General features: G+C 47.6%; 1 protein-coding gene across 3 annotated transcripts in view; it reads left to right on the top strand.

Moving 5' to 3' along the window:
* Positions 1-19,393, top strand: part of ALDH2 (aldehyde dehydrogenase 2 family member) — a 42,996-nt gene extending 23,603 nt beyond the window's left edge. For all 3 annotated transcript variants that reach the window (XM_025401182.1, XM_025401183.1, XM_025401181.1), the window contains 4 exons: positions 5,598-5,762; positions 7,467-7,624; positions 12,580-12,694; positions 18,951-19,393. In XM_025401182.1, coding sequence (XP_025256967.1) covers positions 5,598-5,762; positions 7,467-7,624; positions 12,580-12,694; positions 18,951-18,983 — 471 coding nt within the window. In that variant the 3' untranslated portion in view covers positions 18,984-19,393. The remainder of the gene's footprint in view (positions 1-5,597; positions 5,763-7,466; positions 7,625-12,579; positions 12,695-18,950) is intronic.
* Positions 19,394-19,637: the final 244 nt, after the last annotated feature.

Raw genomic sequence — 19,637 nt, forward strand, 5'->3', positions numbered from 1 at the left:
AAGCAGAGAGGGCATCAGGTTCAGATTAGTTGGGACTGGGTTCAGGTCTCAGCTCTGCCACACAGCAGCTGTGTGCCCTTGGGAAGCTATGTTCCCTCCCTCAGCCTCCATTTCCCCATCCCAAGCCCTGCCCTGCCTCATTCATGGGGTGGCTATGATGTGGAAATTAATCCTGGGAAGCACTTTGTAAATTGCATATATGTAACAAATACCAGGAGTGTCTGCAAAAGGGAGTGTGTGTTTCCAAGACCTTGGTCATCAGTAGAAATGTATCCACCAGAAGATACACAGGCCTGCAAACCTTGGTGTCTGAGAGTCATGATATGACTAGTGTAGGGACCTTATTTCACTTCATGTTTTGAGCTGTTTGATTTTATTTATTTATTTATTTACCTATTTATATTTTAGAGACAAGGTCTCTCTTTGTTGCCCAGGCTAGAGTGTAGTGGTGCAATCATACCTCACCTCAGCCTTGAACTCCTGAGCTCAAGCAGGCTCAAGAACCACCGCGCCTGGCCTGGATTTTACTTTTGAGCAGTTGTAGGTTTACAGCAAAATTGAGCTGAACATACGAGGGTGCCCACATGTTCCTTTGCACCTCTCTGGTCCCCCAGTTTCCCCTTTATTCACGTCCTGCACAAGCGTGGTTCATCTGTTAGTACCAATGAGCCAATACTGGTACTTTATTATTAAGTCTGTAGAGTACATTCGGGGTCACTTTTTTTTCTTTTTTTTGGAGACAGAGTCTTGTTCTGTCACCCAGGCTACAGTGCAGTGGCGCGATCTTGGCTCATGCCTCCTGGGTTCAAGCAATTCTTGTGCCTCAGCCTCCTGAGTAGCTGGGACTACAGGTGCGCACCACCACGCCTGGCTAATTTTTTGTATTTTAGTAGAGACAGGGTTTCACCATTGTCCAGGCTGGTCTCGAACTCCTGACCTCAGGCAATCTGCCCTCAGGCTCCCAGCCTCGGGGTCATTTTTTTGTGTTGTACTTACTATGGGCCTAGACAAATGTATCATAATATGTATAATACCATCATTCTAGTATCATACAAATAGATTTGTGCCCTGAAACCCACTGTCCTCCACCTATTCCCTCTCTTCCTCCCCTGAGCCCTGGCAGGCAACCACTGATTTTTTTAAATTTTATTTTATTTTATTTTATTTTATTTTTGAAACAGAGTCTCGCTCTGTCACCGGGCTGGAGTGCAGTGGCGAGATCTCAGCTCACTGCAACCTCTACCTCCTGGGTTCAAGTGATTCTCCTGCCCCAGCCTTCTGAGTAGCTGGGACTTACAGGTGCATGCCACCTTGCCCAGGTAATTTTTGTATTTTTAGTAGAGATGGGGTTTCACTGTGTTGGCCAGGATGGTCTCAATCTTCTGACCTCGTGATCCACCCACCTCGGCCTCCCAAAGTGCTGGGATTACAGGCATGAGCCATTGTGCCTGGCCGATCCTTTTATTGTCTCTCTAGTTTTGCCTTTTCCAGATTGTCTTACACGAATCATACAGTAGGCAGCCTTCTCAGACTGGCTTTTTTCTTTTAGCAATTTGCATTTCTGGTTCCTCATTGGGGAGCCACAGCCATGTCTGAGGATGGACTGGCCTTGCCATGGGACAGGGTTATGTGCCCAACATTCCCCTCTGTGATTTTTTTTTTTAGAGACAGGGTCTTGTTCTGTTGCCCAGGCTGGCATGCAGTGGTGTGATCATGGCTCACCGCAGCCTCAACCTCCTGGCCTCAAGTGATCCTCCTGCTTCAGCCTCCCAAGTAGCTGGGACTACAGGCACACGTCATGACACCTGGCTGATATTCATATTTTTTGTAGAGACGAGGTCTTGCTATGTTACCGAGGCTGATCTTGAATTGCTGGGCTCAAGCGATCCTCCCACCTCAGCCTCCCAAAGTCCTGGGATTGCAGGTGTGAGCCACCGTGCCTGGCCTCTAACATCTCTATCTTTCATAGCTTTATTGAGATGTAATTCATGTAGTGTGAAATGTACCATTTTAGTGTACGATTCAGTGATTTTTAGTATATTTACAACATTGTGCAACTATCACCACTAATTCTACAATATTGTCATCACTTCCCCAAAATATCCTGTACCCATTAGCAGTCACTCCCCATTCCTCCCCCCACCAGGCCCAGGCAACCACCAATCTATGTTCTGCCTATAGATTGATCTATTGTGGACGTTTTATACACATGGAATCCTACACTACATGGTTCTTTGTGTCTGGCTTCTTCCATGTAGCATGTTTTCAAGGTTCATCCATGTTGTAACAAGAATGTAACAGAACATAAAAGGCCAAGTTAGGCCGGGCGCGGTGGCTCAAGCCTGTAATCCTAGCACTTTGGGAGGCCGAGACGGGTGGATCACGAGGTCAGGAGATCGAGACCATCCTGGCTAACACGGTGAAACCCCGTCTCTACTAAAAAATACAAAAAACTAGCCGGGCGAGGTGGCTGGCGCCTGTAGTCCCAGCTACTCGGGAGGCTGAGGCAGGAGAATAGCGTAAACCCGGGAGGCGGAGCTTGCAGTGAGCTGAGATCCGGCCACTGCACTCCAGTCTGGGCGACAGAGCGAGACTCCGTCTCAAAAAAAAAAAAAAAAAAAAAAAAGGCCAAGTTATATTCCGTTGTGTGGATAGACCACATTTTGATTTTTCCATTCATCTGCTGACAGACACTTGGTTGTTTCCACCTTTTGGTTACTGTGAATAGTGCAATTAGGAACACTAACATTTCTTTCTTTCTTTTGAGACAGTCTCACTCTGTCACCCAGGCTGGAGTGCAGTGGCACCATCTTGGCTCACTACAACCTCCGCCTCGTGGGTTCAAGCAATTCTCCTGTCTCAGCCTCCTGTGCAGGTGGGACTACAGGTGCACGCCATCACGCCCTGCTAATTTCTGTATTTTTTAGTAGAGACAGGGTTTCATCAAGATGGTCAGGCTGGTCTTGAACTCCTGACCTCAGGTGATCCACCTATCTCAGCCTCCCAAAGTGCTAAAATTGCAGGTGTGAGCCACCGCACCTGTCCTAACATTTCTTTTCTTTTCTTTTTTTTTTTTTTTTTTTTTTTTTTGAGACAGAGTCTCGCTCTGTCTCCAGGCTGGAGTGCAGTGGCGCGATCTTGGCTCACTGCAACCTCTGCCTCCCAGGTTCAAGTGATTCTCCTGCCTCAACCTCCCAAGTAGCTGAGATTACAGGTGCCCACCACCATCCGTGGCTAATTTTTTTGTATCTTTAGTAGAGGCGGGGTTTCACCATGTTGGCCAGGCTGGTCTCAAACTCCTGACCTTGTGATTCGCCCGTCTCAGCCTCCCAAAGTGCTGAGATTACAGGCATGAGCCACTGCGCCCATTCTAACGTTTCTTTTTGTCTCATTTCTCTTTGTGGCTAATTATTAAGGTAATATAAACTTGCATTAATAAATTTAATGAGAAAGTGTGTAGGCTATGTGTGGCAGCTCACATCTGTAATCCCAACACTGGGAGGCTGAGGCAGGAGAATCTCTTGAGCCCAGGATTTCAAGATCAACCTGGGCACTACAGCAAGACCTCGTCTCTACTTAAAACAAACAAACAAACAAACAAAACAAAAACAAATCATGACCAGCCTGGCCAACATGGTGAAAACTCATCTTTACTAAAAATACAAAAATTATTCGGGCATGGTGGTGGGCGCCTATAATCCCAGCTACTCGGGAGGCTGAGGCAGGAGAATCACTTGAACCTGGGAGGCGGAGGTTGTGGTGAGCCAAAATCGCGCCACTGCACTCCAGTCTGGGCGACAGAGTGAGACTCCGTCTCAAAAAATAAATAAATTTTGTTCTTTTTTAAAAAAGCAAAAAAAATTAGCCAGATGTAGTGATGCGTGCCTATACTCTCAGCTCCTTGGGAGGCTGAGGTGGGAGCCCAGGAGGTCAAGGCTGCAGTGAGCAGTGATCACACCACTGCACTGCTGCCTCAACAGCAGAGTGAGACCCTGACTCTTTTAAAAAAAAGGTGTTTAATGTAAAAAATAAGACTCTGTTGCATTTCTTTTATTCTCCATTGGTAACCACACATGAACACACAGTTATGTTGTTGTATGTTTATTTTTTTAAAAATAGGCTGGGTGTAGTGGCTTACCCCTGTAATCCTAACACTTGGGAGGGAGGCCAAGGTGAGCCAATTACTTGAGCCCAAGAGTTCAAGACTAGCCTGGGCCACATAACAAAACCCCATCTCTACTAAAAATATAAATATTACCCAGGTGTGGTGGTGCACACCTGTAGTCCCAGCTACTAGGCAGACTGAGGTGAGAAGATCACCTGAGCCCAGGGAGGTTGAAGTTGCAGTGAGCCGTGATTTTGCCAGTGCTCTTCAGACTGGGCAATGGAGTGAGACCCTGTCACCCTTCCCCCTACCCTATAAAGGAGTATATAGTGCATATTCTACAAGCTTTCCTTTTTTTTTTTTTCTTGAGATGAGGTCTCACTCTGTTGCCCAAGCTGGAGGGCAATAGTGCGATCTCAGCTCACTGCAACCTCCACCTCCCCGGTTCAAGCGATTCTTCTGCCTCAGCCTCCCGAGTAGCTGGGACTACAGGCACGTGCCACCATGCCCAGCTAATTTTTGTATTTTTAGTAGAGATGAGGTTTCACTGTGTTGGCCAGGCCAGTCTCGAACTCCTGATCTCATGATCCACCTGCCTTGGCCTCCCAAAGTGCTGGGATTACAGGCATGAGCCACTGCACCTGGCCCAAGCTTTCCTTCTTTTTACGGAATATCTTGGGCCATCTTTCTGTGTCAGTTAGTTCTCAGATCTATTAGTGACAATAGAATATATCGGATGCACCATAATAATTTTAACCAACCCCTCTACTGATTTATACTTAGAATTGCTTCCATCTTTTGCCTTTACAAAATGCTCCCCAGCCTGGGCAACAAGGGAAACCCTGTCTCTACTAAAAATGCAAAAATTAGCCCAGCATAGTGGTGCATGCCTATAGTCCCAGCTAACTCGGGAGGCTGAGGTGGGAGGATCGTTTGAGCGTGGGAGGCATAGGTTGCAGTGAGCAGAGATCACACCACTGCACTCTAGCCCGGGTGACAGAGTGAGACCCCATTTCAAAAACAAAAATACAAAAAAAAAAGATACTCCCTAGTGAATATCCTTGTTCATTTCTCTTTGTGCATATGTAGAATAAATTCCTAGAAGTTAAATAGCTGGGCCAAAGGGTCTGAGCATATAATTTTTGAGCAATATTAATAAACCACTTGCTCTAAAGGCTGTACCAGCCTGTCATCCTTCTAACAGTGTATGTAACAGTCTCTTGCTATCAGTGTATTTTCTTCCTAAACTTTTTGGTAATCTTACAGTTGAAAAGTAAAAATTGATTTGATGTCCTTTTCTCTGATACGCTGAGGAAGTTGGGCCTTTTTGGTGTTTTCTGCTATTGGCCCTGTGTGTTTCCTCTTCTGATCTTGCTTACTCATGACCTTGGTCCGTTTCCCAGTTGTCTTGTTGCCTGCATAATTCTAAGCCTGAAGCCTAGGAGAGGTCTGAATCTGATGCCTCCATAACTCTGGGTTCCTTCTCCCACAGGTGGATGAAACTCAGTTTAAGAAGATCCTCGGCTACATCAACACTGGGAAACAAGAGGGGGCGAAGCTGCTGTGTGGTGGGGGCATTGCTGCTGACCGTGGTTACTTCATCCAGCCCACCGTGTTTGGAGATGTGCAGGATGGCATGACCATCGCCAAGGAGGAGGTGAGCACCTGGGGCCGGTGTTCTGGGAACGTTTTTGGTGGGAGACGAGGTAAACAGTTCAGCCTGGCATCCTGCCACTGTCACCCATCTGCTGGCTTGGGGCCAGATCTGGAGTTAATGCCCAGAACCGGTGCCCATAACAAGTTATTCATAGTATGTATCTGATCTTGTCGCTCCTCTTCAGCTTGTACCCTCTGTCTGGGAGATCGTCTGCATTCCTTAGCATGGCCTGCAGGCCTTCGTGTCGTGGCCCTCAGAGCCAAGAGTCTAGGAATGACGTTGCCTGCTCCTTCCCATGACCTTTTTTTTTTTCTTTTTTTTCAGTCAGAGTCTTCCTCTGTTGCCCAGGCTGGAGTGCAGTGGCATAATCATGGCTCCTTACAGCCTTGAACTCCTGGGCTCAAGTGATCCTCCCACCTCAGCCTCCTGAGTAGCTGGGACTACAGGTGCTCACCACCATGCCTGGCTAATTTTTAAAAAAATTTTTAGTAGAGGCTGGGTGCAGTGGCCCATGCCTGTAATCCCAACACTTTGGGAAGCCGAGGCGGGTGGATCACATGAGGTCAAGAGTTCGAGACCAGCCTGGCCAACATGGCGAAACCCTGTCTCTATTAAAAGTAAGAAAAAATTAGCCCAGTGTGGTGGCACTTGCCTGTGATCCCAGCTACTCTGGAGGCTGAGGCAGGAGAATCACTTGAACCCGGGAGGCTGAGGTTGCAGTGAGCTGAGATCATGCCACTGCTCTCCAGCCTGGGTGACAGAGCAGGACTCCATCTCCAATTTTAGCCACGCCTGGCTAATTTTTGTATTTTTAGTAGAGACAGGGTTTCACCATGTTGATCAGGCTGGTCTCAAACTCCTGACTTTGTGATCTGCCCGCCTTGGCCTCCCAAAGTGCTGGGATTACAGGTGTGAGCCATCACACCCGGCTTATTTTTTCTTTTCTTTTTTTGAGATAGAGTCTCACTCTGTCGCCAGGCTGGAGTGCAGTGGCACGATCTCGGCTCACTGCAACCTCTGCCTCCCGGGTTCAAGCGATTCTCCTGCCTCAGCCCCTACTAATAGCTGGGATTACAGGCACGCACCACCACACCCAGCTAATTTTTCTTATTTTTAGTAAAGACAGGGTTTCACCATGTTGGCCAGGCTGGTCTCGAACTCCTGACCTCAGGTGATTCACCTGCCTCAACCTCCCAAAATGCTGGGATTACAGGTGTGAGCCATCGTGCCCAGTCAGAATTTCTTTTTTTTTTTTTTTCTTTTTTTTTTTTTTTTTTTAGTAAATACAAGGTCTCACTGTGTTTGACAGGCTGGACTCAAACTCCTAGACTCAAGCAGTTCTCCCACCTTGGCCTCCCAAAGTGCTGGGATTACAGGCATGAGCCACATGAGCCACAGTGCCCAGCTGACTTAAATTCTTTCACACTAAATCTACATGTCACGTGTGAATAACATACCTGGCAGAATTGTTTAGAAATGGGAAACTGTATGTAAAGCCCGGGGACCACAGGAGGAAGTTGGCCCCTGTTAGCTCCATTCCCTCTGTGTTCTGCTGAGCTTGATGACTGTTGTCTTCCCCTGGAACTGTTAGAGCATGGCTGGGGGCTCATCCCCCAATCTGGAATCATCTGTTCTGCTCTGCGAGAGCTCGATGGCAGGTGCCTCTGTGTTGCTGAAACCCCCTACTCTGCTCTGTCCCTCCAGATCTTCGGGCCAGTGATGCAGATCCTGAAGTTCAAGACCATAGAGGAAGTTGTTGGGAGAGCCAACAATTCCACGTACGGGCTGGCCGCAGCTGTCTTCACAAAGGATTTGGACAAGGCCAATTACCTGTCCCAGGCCCTCCAGGCGGGCACCGTGTGGTAAGAGCCTTCCAGCAGCCCCTCACAACCCAACAGAGATTCCTCAAAGCCAGGGCCTTCTGGAATCCAGTGGTCACCATCCTGGAATTTGGGGAGCTGGGCTCAGTTTCTCCTGGGTCAGGGTGTGATGTTGATTTGAGAGGTCCTGCTACCTCACCTCCGAGGGATCAAGCTTCTCTGTGGTGCAAACGCCCTGCACCTGTCCTTGGCAGGCAGCTGGGTGGTGGGCCTCCTCCCCAGCTGCCTCAGGGCAGGAGACCAGAGCAGAGGGACCCGTGATTGTGACACTGATCCTAAAAACTTAGCCCCCACTTCACACTTAGCCCCACTAGGATGGCTATATATTTACTATTTTATTTATTTTTAGTTTTTTTTTTTTTTTTTTTTTTTTGAGACGGAGTCTCACTGTGCTCCCAGGCTGGAGTGCAGTGGCGTGATCTCGGCTCACTGCAAGCTCCGCCTCCCGGGTTCACGCCATTCTCCCGCCTCAGCCTCCCAAGTAGCTGAGACTACAGGCGCCCGCCACCACGCCCGGCTAGTTTTTTGTATTTTTAGTAGAGACAGGGTTTCACCATGTTAGCCAGGATAGTCTCGATCTCCTGACCTCGTGATCCACCCGCCTCGGCCTCCCAAAGTGCTGGGATTACAGGCTTGAGCCACCGTGCCCGGCCAGTTTTATTTTTTTGAGACAGAAAAAAATACTCCACCCAGGCTGAAGTGCTGTGCGGTGCGATTATAGCTCACTGCAGCCTTGAACTCCTGGGCTCAAGCAATCCTCCCACCTCTGCCTCCTGAGTGGCTGGGACCACAGGTCTGTACCACCACACCTGGCCAATTAAAAACAATTTTTTTTTGTAGAGATGAGATCTTGCCACGTTGCCCGGGCTGGGCATAATAAATATTAAAAAATATATATATTTTTATATAATATATTTTATATAATATATAAATATATATAATATAAAATATATAAAAATATATTATATATTTATATATAATATAAAATATATATACATATATTATTTATATGATATATATAAATAAAATATATATATTTTTTTTTAAGTATTGGTAAGGATATGAAGAAATTAGATCCCTCCTGTGTTGCTGATGGGAATGGAAAATGGCACACTCATTGTGGAAAATAGTTTGGGAGCTCCTCAAAAAGTTAAACATGAAGCCCCCATATGACCCAGCAATTCCACTCCTAGGTATTTATCCAAGAGAAAGAAAAACACGCACCCACATAAAAACGTGTATATGAATCTTCACAGCAGCATTATTTATAACAGTCAAAAGGTGAACATAACCCAAATGTCCATCAGTAGATGAATGGATACAGAATGTGATCTGTCCATGCAATGAAATGTGACTCAGCCACAGAAAGGAATGAAGTAAGTAACTGTATGAGTCTGTTCTCACACTGCTGGTAAAGGCATTCCAGAGACTGGGTAATTTTTAAAGGAAAGAAGTTTAATGGACTCACACAGTTCCACGTGTGGGAACTGGGGAGGCCTCACAATCGTGGTGGAAGGTGAAAAGCACATCTCACGTGGGGGCAGACAAGAGAAGAGAACTTGTGCAGGGAAACTCCCCTTTATAAAACCATCAGATCTTGTGAGACTTACTATCACAAGACTAGCATGGGAAAGACCTGGCCCCATAATTCAATTACCTCCCACAACATGTGGGAATTGTGGGAGCTACAATTCAAGATGAGGTTTGGGTGGGGACACAGCCAAACCATATCAGTAGCCATGCATGCAATAGCATGGATTAATCTTGAACATAGCATTGAGTGAAAGAACCCAGACTATCTGGGCATGGTGGCTCACATCTGTAATTATAGCTCACTGCAGCCTTGAACTTCTGGGCTCAAGCAATCCTCCCACCTCTGCCTTTGGTAGACCAAGGTTGAAAGGGTGACCTGCCCCTCCATACCTGTGGGCGTGTCTCGTTAGGTGGAATGAGAGACTTGAGAAAAGAAGTGAGACACAGAGACAAAGTATAGAGAAAGAAAAAGTGGGCCCAGGGGACCGGTGCTGAGCATACAGAGGACCCACGCCGGCACCGGTCTCTGAGTTCCCTCAGTATTTATTGATCATTATCTTCACCATCTTAGAAAAAGGGAAGTGGCAGGATAATGGGATCATCATAGGGAGAAGGTCAGCAGTAAGACATATAAATAAATAAAAACTGTGACATGAATAGTTTTAAGGAAAAGTGCTGTGCCTTGATACATATATGCAAACATCTCCATAAACCTTTTCAGTGCATAAAGAGCAGCATTGTCACTAGCACGTCCCACCTTCAGCCCTAAGGCGGTTTTCTCCTTTCTCAGTAAACAGAACATACAATCGGATTTTACACCAAGATGTTTCATTGCCCAGGGACGGGCAGGAGACAGATGCTTTTCTCTATCTCAACTGCCAAGAGGCCTTCTTTCCTCTTATACTAGTCCTCTTCAGCACAGACCCTTCACGGGTGTCAGGCTGGGGGATGATCAGGTCTTTCCCTTCCCACGAGGCCATATTTCAGACTATCACATGGGGAGAAACCTTGGACAATACCTAGCTTTCCTAGGCAGAGGTCCCTGCGACCTTTGGCAGTGTACGTGTCCCTGGGTACTTGGGATTAAGAGAATGGTGATGACTTTTCACAAACATACTGCTTTCAGGCATTTGTTTAACAAAGCACACCCCGTACAGCCCAAAATCCGTTAAACCTTGAGTCACCACAGCACATGTCTCTTGCAAGGACAAGGTTGGGGGTAGGGTCACAGATTAACAGCATCTCAAATACAGAACAAAATGGAGTCTCTTATGTCTACTTCTTTCTGTATAGACACAGTAACAGTCTGATCTTTCTTTTCCCCACAGAGGTGGGTAGGTCACTTGATCAGGAGTTTGAGACCAGCCTGGCCAACATGGTGAAACCCTATCTCTACTGAAAATACAAAACTTAGCTGACAGTGGTGGCAGGTGCCTGTAGTCCCAGCTACTTGGGAGGCTGAGGCAGGAGAATCGCTTGAACCTGGGAGGCGGAGGTTGCAGTCAGTGATCATGCCACTGCACCCCAGCCTGGGCAACAGAGTGGAGACGCCAAAAAAAAAAAAGAACCCAGACATGAGGGCCACATACTGTGTGATTCCATTTACAGTATTATAAATATCTAGAGTAGGCGAATCCATAGAGACAGAAAGTACATTAGTGGTTGCCAGGGGCTGGCGCAGGAAGGAATGGAGAGTGCCTGCTTCCCAGGCATAGGGCTTCTTTCAGTGTGATAGAAATGTTCTGCAATTAGACAGTGGTGATGGTCGCACAACACTGTGAATATGCTATCAACCAGTGATTGTACACTTTAAAATGGTGAATTTTAGGCTGGGTGTGGTGGCTCACCCCTGTAATCCCAGCACTTTGGGAGGCTGAGGTGGACAGATCACAAGGTCAGGAGATTGAGACCATCTTGGCCAACATGGTGAAATCCCGTCTCTACTAAAAATACAAAAATTAGGCCTGGGCGCAGTGGCTCACACCCTTAATCCCAGCGCTTTGGGAGGCCAAGGTGGGTGGATCATGATGTCAGGAGTTCAAGACCAGCCTGACCAACATGGTGAAACCCTGTTTCTACTAAAAATACACAAATTAATGGGGCATGGTGGTGCGCGCCTGTAATCCCAGCTACTCAGGAGGCTGAGGCAGGATAATCACTTGAACCCAGGAGGCAGAGGTTGCAGTGAGCTGATATCATGCCACTGCACTCCAGCCTGGGTGACAGAGCAAGACTCTGTCTCAAAAAAAAAAAAAAAAAAAAATTAGCGGGGCGTGGTGGCAGGCGCCTGTAGTCCCAGCTACTTAGGAGGCTGAGGCAGGAGAATGGTGTGAACCCGGGAGGTGGAGCTTGCAGTGAGCTGAGATCTGGCCACTGCACTCCAGCCTGGGCGACAGGGCGAGACTCCATCTCAAAAAAAAAAAAAAAAAAAAAGAAAAGAAAAAATAGGCCAGGCATGGTGGCTCACACCTGTAATCCCAGCATTTTGGGAGGCCAAGGCGGGCAGATCACGAAGTCAAGAGTTCAAGACCAGCCTGACCAACATGGTGAAACCCTGTCTCTACTAAAAATAGAAAAATTAACTGAGCATGGTGGCATGTACCTGTAATCCCAGCTACTCAGGAGGCCGAGGCAGGAGATTCGCTTGAACCTGGGAGGCGGAGGTTGCAGTGAGCCGAGCTCACACCACTGCACTCCAGTCTAGGCGACAGAGCGAGACTCCACCTCAAAAAATAATAATAATAAAAATAAATAAATAAATAAATAAATAAATAAATAAATAAAATGGTGAATTTTAAATTCAAATAAAATTTAATAATTTTTTTAATGGCAAAAAAAGAAAAAAGAAAGAAAAGAAACCCATCCAGGTGCAGTGGCTCACACCAGTAATCCCAGTGCTTTGGGAGCCTGAGGCAGGAGAATTACTTGAGTCCAGGAGTTCGAGACCAGCCTGGGCAACATAGACTTCCCCCATCGCTACAAAAAATAAAAGATAAAAAAATTAGCCAGCCATGGTAGCACATTCCTGTAGTCTTACCTACTTGGGAGGCTGAGGCAGGAGGATCACTGGAAGCCAGGAGTTGGAGAACAGCCTGGATAACATAGTGAGACCCTGTCTCTTAAAAAAAAAAGTTATTTCCAGGCGTGTTTGCGCATGCCTGTAGTCCAGCTGCTCGGAAAGCTGAGGCAGGAGAATCTCTTGAACCCCAGATGTGGAGGTTGCAACGAGCCGAGATCATGCCATGGCAACTCCAGCCTGGGTAACAGAGAAAGATTACATTTCAAAAAAAAAATTTTTTTTTAAGTTAAAAATAAAATACAGACTTTGGGGCAATACAGGGGATCCTGGGAGTGTAACCCATAACCCCCAAGAGTGACTTCTGCAATCTCATTTCAAATTACAGGGTCAACTGCTATGATGTGTTTGGAGCCCAGTCACCCTTTGGCGGCTACAAGATGTCGGGCAGTGGCCGGGAGCTGGGCGAGTACGGCCTGCAGGCATACACTGAAGTGAAAACTGTGAGTGTGGGACCTGCTGGGGGCTCAGGGCCTGTTGGGGGTTCAGGGTCTGCTGGTGGCTCGGAGCCTGCTGGAGGATCGGGGTCTGTTGGAATCTCGGGGCCTGCCAGGGGTTTAGGGTCTGCTGGGCAGGCCACCTTTTGGCCTTTCCCTCATGCTTGAGGCCATCAGCGTTTCCTACTAATTTCCCATTTTAAGCCTGAGAAGTGACAAGAGAGGGTAAAGACCCAGCCTCTGCTCTGTCCCATGAGAAATACCGAGGGACGTGCCCCAGCCAGCCCTATGCGGTCATTTGCTGGGCTTCGTTATATGCCAAGGCCTATAGAGCCTGAGAAGAGGGAGAGACCTCAGGGGGTGGAGCCAAGAGGAAAAGCTTATAGTAAGAATCAGCTGGCCAGGCGCCGTGGCTCACACCTGTAATCCCAGCACTTTGGGAGGCCAGTGTGGGTGGATCACGAGGTCAGGAGTTCAAGACCAGCCTGACCAACATGGTGAAACCTCGTCTCTACTAAAAATACAAAAATTAGCCAGACGTGGTGGTGTGCGCCTGTAATCCCAGCTACCCGGGAGGCTGAGGCAGGAGAATCATTTGAATCCAGGAGGCGGAGGTTGCAGTAAGCCAAGATTGTGCCATTGCACTCCAGCCTGGGTAACAGAGCAAGACCCCATCTCAAAAAAAAAAAAAGAGAGAGCTATTAGGTTGGAATGGAGCAATTCCCACAGTAATAAAAATATTTTAAAATAATAAAAAAATAAGCTATTAGGCATGAGATATCAAGGCCCATAACCATACCCATCTCCTTTGATTTGCAACTTCAATGATTGGAATATAGCCTGAAGGACTCATCAGAAATAAAAGAAAGCGTTCCTTCCATAAATGTTCTTCACTGCTTTATCTCTAAGAAGGGAAAATCAGATGTAACCTTAATGCCCAATAAATTATGGAACACCCCGTTCAAGGAGTAACAGGTATCTATTACAGATGTTTTTGTAGAATATTTGATATGGAAAATGCTTAGCCTTTAAAGTAAAAACAGTATACAAACTAACATATATTCAATATAAGCGAATTTTTGGAATATATGTACATAGATACTCAGATACATTTACTTATAAATATAAAAAAAGACAGGAAAAAGTGGAGTGTGGTGGTGCATGCCTTTAGTTCCAGCTACTTGGGAGGCCGAGGTGGGAGGATCGCTTGAGCCACAAGTTTGAAGCCAGCCTGGAAAATGGGTTGAGAAGGCTTTCCAGGATTGAAATCACCAGGCTGGAGTGCATTGGTGCCATCACAGCTCACTGCAGCCTCCACCTCCTGGGCTGAAGTGATCCTCGCATCTCAGTCTCCCAAGTAGCTGGGACTACAGGTGCACATCACCATTCCCGACTAATTTTTTTATTTCTTGTAGAGATAGGGTCTCACTATGTTACCCAGGCTGGTCTCAATCTCCTGGGCTCAAGTGATTCTCCTGCCTTGGTCCCAAAGTGCTGGGATTATAGGCGTGAGCTACCACACCCAGCCTGGCTCTCAGTTTTGTAAGTCGAAAAACTTGGACAGGCCAAATTAAAGAGTCTTGTTTGCCAATTTCATAAGAGACTAATTTGGCAATGTAGCGAGACACCATCTTATTAAAAACAAAATGGCCAGGCGCAGTGGCTTATACCTATAATCCAAGCACTTTGGAAGGCCGAGGTGGGTGGATCACGAGGTCAAGAGATCGAGACCATCCTGGCCAACATGGTGAAACCCTGTCTCTACTAAAAATACAAAAATTAGCTGGGCATGGCGGTGCGCGCCTATAGTCCCAGCTACTTGGGAGGCTGAGGCAGGAGAATCGCTTGAACCCGGGAGGCGGAGGTTGCAGTGAGCCAAGATCGCACCACTGCACTCCAGCCTGGCGACAGAGGGAGACTCAAAAAAAACAAAACAGGCCGGGCGCAGTGGCTCACACCTGTAATCCCAGTACTTTGGGAGGCTGAGGCGGGCAGATCACGAGGTCAGGAGATTGAGACCATCCTGGCTAACATGGTGAAACCTCGTCTCTATTAAAAACACAAAAACAAAATTAGCCGGGTGTGGTGGTGGGAGCCTGTAGTCCCAGCTACTCTGAAGGCTGAGGCGGGAGAATGGCGTGAACCTAGGGGGTGGAGCTTGCAGTGAGCCAAGATCATGCCGCTGCACTCCAGCCTGGGTGACAGAGCAAGACTCTGTCTAAAAAAAAAAAAAACAGGGAAATACACTAAAGTGAAAATGAGTTTCTACCTACCGTGAATACTAATTATAGTTTAACCAGAAAACATAAGCACAAGTGATGTTTAAGGAAGAGGTAAATGGGTTGAGCTGGCCTTTCCAGGATTGGAAAAGAGGAAGCTCAAGGCAAGCCTGCCAGCTGTGGAGCAGGTGAGAAAAGGCAAACAGGACTCATTCAGGGCTACAGGGCCAAGCCTGAGACTGGAGAGGCCGAGGACACACCCTGTGTTTCTGAATAGCTCACTGGAATCAACTAAACGTGTTTGCTTGTTTAATGTGGAAACTTTCCAATCTATGCAAAGAATAGGTATAAAGGTAGAATGAGACCAGGCACAGTGGCTTATGCCTGTAATCCCAAGCATTTTGGGATGCCGAGGTGGGCGGATCACTTGAGGTCAGGAGTTCAAGACCAGCCTGGTCAACATGGTGAAACCCCGTCTCTACTAAAAATGCAAAAATTGGCCAGACTGGTGACAGGCTTCTGTGGTCCCAGCTACTTAGGAGGCTGAGACAAGAGTTGTCTGAACCTGGGAGGCAGAGGTTGCAGTGAGCTGAGATCACGCCACTATACTCCAGCCTGGGCAACAGAGCAAGACTCTATCTCAAAAAACAAACAAACAAACAAAACAGTAGAATGAGCCCCTGTGTCCCCACCATAAAGCTATAACAAAGACCAGCTCACAGTCAGTCTTGTTTCCTGTATGCCCTACCCACTTCCCAGCATGTACACTTCATCCACTGCCCGAGCAGAGCCCACAGCAGCAGGAGATGGCCATGTGAGTGGACAGCCTGTGCTGGGCTTTGACTTATGGCATTGGATAAAAGGTCCAACTTCGGCCGGGCGCGGTGGCTCAACCCTGTAATCCTAGCACTTTGGGAGGCCGAGACGGGCGGATCACGAGGTCAGAAGATCGAGACCATCCTGGCTAACACGGTGAAACCCCGTCTCTACTAAAAAATACAAAAAACTAGCCGGGCAAGGTGGCGGGCGCCTGTAGTCCCAGCTACTCGGGAGGCTGAGGCAGGAGAATGGCGTAAACCCGGGAGGCGGAGCTTGCAGTGAGCTGAGATCCGGCCACTGCACTCCAGCCCGGGCGACAGAGCCAGACTCCGTCTCAAAAAAAAAAAAAAAAAAAAAAGGTCCAACTTCAGTTGATGGAGACTCTTAAATCTTGGCACATGACTAGTGTTAAGGAGGCGACGTCCAGGATGGCCACATGACAGGGTGGTATCTAAGCTGATATACCTGAAGGATGAGTGGAAGTTGATTTGGTGAAGGGAGGAAGAGAATAACGTTCTAGACGAAGAGCATGACTTCTGGAAAAGCTGTGATGGTGAGAAATACGGCTCTTCCAGGAACTGCAGGAAAGTTGCTGGTGGTGGAAGATGTAGTGGTTAGTGGGGAGAGAGCAGGGCCAGAATACATAGGCCCTTGTTGGCCATGATGTGGGGTTTGATGTCTTTGATAATGGAGTTAGATCTCAGCTATGGGAGCATTTTTAGTAGAAGAATTACGTGGCTCAATTTTTTTTTTTTTTTTCCTGAGACAGAGTCTCGCTCTGTTGCCCAGGCTGGAGTGCAGTGGCATGATCTTGGCTCACTGCAACCTCCGCCTCCCGGGCTCAACGGATTCTCATGCCTCAGCACTTGAGTAGCTGGGATTACAGGCACCTGCCACCACATCTGGCTGATTTTTTGTATTTGTAGAGATGGGGTTTCACCATGTTGGCCAGGCTGATCTTGAACTCCTGACCTCAAGTGATCTACCTGCCTCGGCCTCCCAAAGTTCTGGGATTTACAGGTGTGAATCACTGTGCCTGGCCTGCTCAATTTGTATTTTTAAAAGATTGCTCTGCTTAATCTATAGAGACAGAAACTTATTACTGGTTGTCCAGGGCATGGGGAATGGGGAGTGGCTGTTCATGGGTGCAAGATTGCTTTTGGAGATGATACAGATGTTCTAAAATTGAAGTATGATGATGATTGCACAATTTAAAATATTCTAAAAGCAATTACACTTGATTGTGCATAAATCATATCTCAAGAAAGTTGTTTAAAAATTTAAGAAAGGCCGGGCACGGTGGCTCAAGCCTGTAATCCCAGCACTTTGGGAGGCCGAGGCGGGTGGATCACGAGGTCAGGAGATCGAGACCATCCTGGCTAACATGGTGAAACCCCGTCTCTACTAAAAATACAAAAAACTAGCCGGGCGAGGTGGCGGGCGCCTGTAGTCCCAGCTACTCGGAGGCTGAGGCAGGAGAATGGCGTAAACCCGGGAGGCGGAGCTTGCAGTGAGCCAAGATCGCGCCACTGCACTCCAGCCTGGGTGACACAGGGAGACTCCATCTCAAAAAAAAAAAAAAAAAAAATTTAAGAAAGTGACCAGGCGCCGTGGCTCATGCCTGTAATCCCAGCACTTTGGGACGCCGAGGCAGGTGAATTGCCTGAGGTCAGGAGTTCGAGACCAGCCTGACCAACAAGATGAAACCCCGTCTCTACTAAAAATACAAAAATTAGCCAAGCTTGGTTGCAGGTGCCTGTAGTCCCACCTACTCGGGAGGCTGAGACAGGAGAATTGCTTGAACCTGGGAGGCGGAGGTTGCAGTGAGCTGAGATCGTGCCACTGCACTCCCGCCTGGGCAACAGAGTGAGACTCCATCTCAAAAAAAAAAAAAAAAAAATGTAAGAAACGTCACACTGTTTGCCATAGGGAGAATGGACCATCTGGTAAGAGGGGGGATGAGGGAGCTGTCAGGAGACTGCTCCAAGGAAAAAGATGATGGTGGTCTGGATTGGAGTGGTGCAGTGCAGGTGGAGAAAAGAGGGTATATGTGGCCGGGCGCGGTGGCTGAAGCCTGTAATCCCAGTACTTTGGGAGGCCGAGGCGGGCGGATCACGAGGTCAGGAGATCGAGACCATCCTGGCTAACCCGGTGAAACCCCGTCTCTACTAAAATACACAAAATTAGCCGGGCGCGGTGGCGGGCGCCTGCAGTCCCAGCTACTCGGGAGGCTGAGGCAGGAGAATGGCGCGAACCCGGGAGGCGGAGCTTGCAGTGAGCCGAGATGGTGCCACTGCACTCCAGCCTGGGCGACAGAGTGAAGACTCCGCCTCAAAAAAAAAAAAAAAAGAAAAAAAAAATACAAAAAACTAGCCGGGCGAGGTGGCGGGCGCCTGTAGTTCCAGCTATTCGGGAGGCTGAGGCAGGAGAATGGCGTAAACCCGGGAGGCGGAACTTGCAGTGAGCTGAGATCCGGCCACTGCGCTCCAGCCTGGGCGACAGAGCAAGACTCCGTCTCAAAAAAAAAAAAAAAAAAAAAGAGGGTATATGTAACGGGAAGCCAGGAGTAGGATTGGTGACTCTGGATATGGAGAGGAAAAGCAAAACTAGGAATCAAAGATGGTGCTCAGGTTTCCAAGGAGGGGTTGAGTGGTGACGCCAGTCCTATGATAGAGAACACTGAAGTACTGTGGTTCTCTTTAGGGTTGTGTTTGAGGTACCTGTCCAAACCCAAGAGGTGATGTGGAGAACACATGTAGGGAGATGGGCTTGGAGCTCCAGGGGCAAGACCCAGATTTGAAATAGAAATTCTGACATCATTGGCCTATAACTGTTCATCAAAATCGTAGTTACAGGCCACGTGTGGTGGCTCACGCCTGTAATCTCAGCACTTTGGGAGGCCCAGACAGGCGGAACACTTGAGCCCAGGAGTTCAAGACAAGCCTGGGCAACATAGTGAGACCCCACCTCTAATAAAAATACAAAAAGTTAGCCGGGTGTTATGGTGCATGCCTGCAGTTCTAGCTACTTGGGAGGCTGAGGTGGGAGGATTGCTTGAGCCAGGAGGTCAAGGCTGTAGTGAGCTGTAATTGCACTCCTACACTCCAGCCTGGGGGAAAAAAAAGAAAAGCCCTTTCTGCTCACACTCAGTCAGCAACTAGCTGAGAATGCCTACAGATCACAGGCAAACAGGAAGATCTAACAGTTCTCTGTCCCCCTTACAGATCACAGTCAAAGTGCCTCAGAAGAACTCATAAGAACCATGTGGGCTTTCTCCCTCAGCCATTGATGGAAAGTTCAGCAAGATCAGCGACAAAACCAAGAAAAATGATCCTTGCGTGCTGAATATCTGAAAAGAGAAATTCTTCCTACAAAATCTCTTGGGTCAAGAAAGTTCTAGAATTTGAATTGATAAACATGGTGGGTTGGCTGAGGGTAAGAGTCTATGAGAAACCTCTTAAATGACAACAATACTGCTAGCTTTCAGGGTGCATTTTTAAAAAATAGATTCAAATGTCTTATCCTCTCTCTGAAACGCCTCCTGTAACTTGAGTTTATAGGGGAAGAAAAAGCCATTGTTTACAATTATGTCAGCATCAAGGCAACTGCTACACCCTGCTTTGTATTCTGGGCTAAGATTCATTAAAAACAAGCTGCTCTCAACTTACTAGGTAACTCTTTGTCCATCTCAATAACCAAAGGAAGGCGGGGCATGGTGGCTCACCCCTGTAATCCCAGCACTTTGGGAAGCTGAGGCAGGTGGATCACTCAAGGTCAGGAGTTTGAGACCATCCTGGCCAACATAGTGAAACCCTGTCTCTGCTAAAAATACAGAAAGCAGCCAGGCATGGTGGCTGGCACTTATAAGCTATTTGGGAGGCTGAGGCAGGAAAACTGCTTGAACCTGGGAG

The sequence above is a fragment of the Theropithecus gelada genome, chromosome 11, assembly GCF_003255815.1.
Source record: "Theropithecus gelada isolate Dixy chromosome 11, Tgel_1.0, whole genome shotgun sequence".
Taxonomy (NCBI): Eukaryota; Metazoa; Chordata; class Mammalia; order Primates; family Cercopithecidae; genus Theropithecus; species Theropithecus gelada.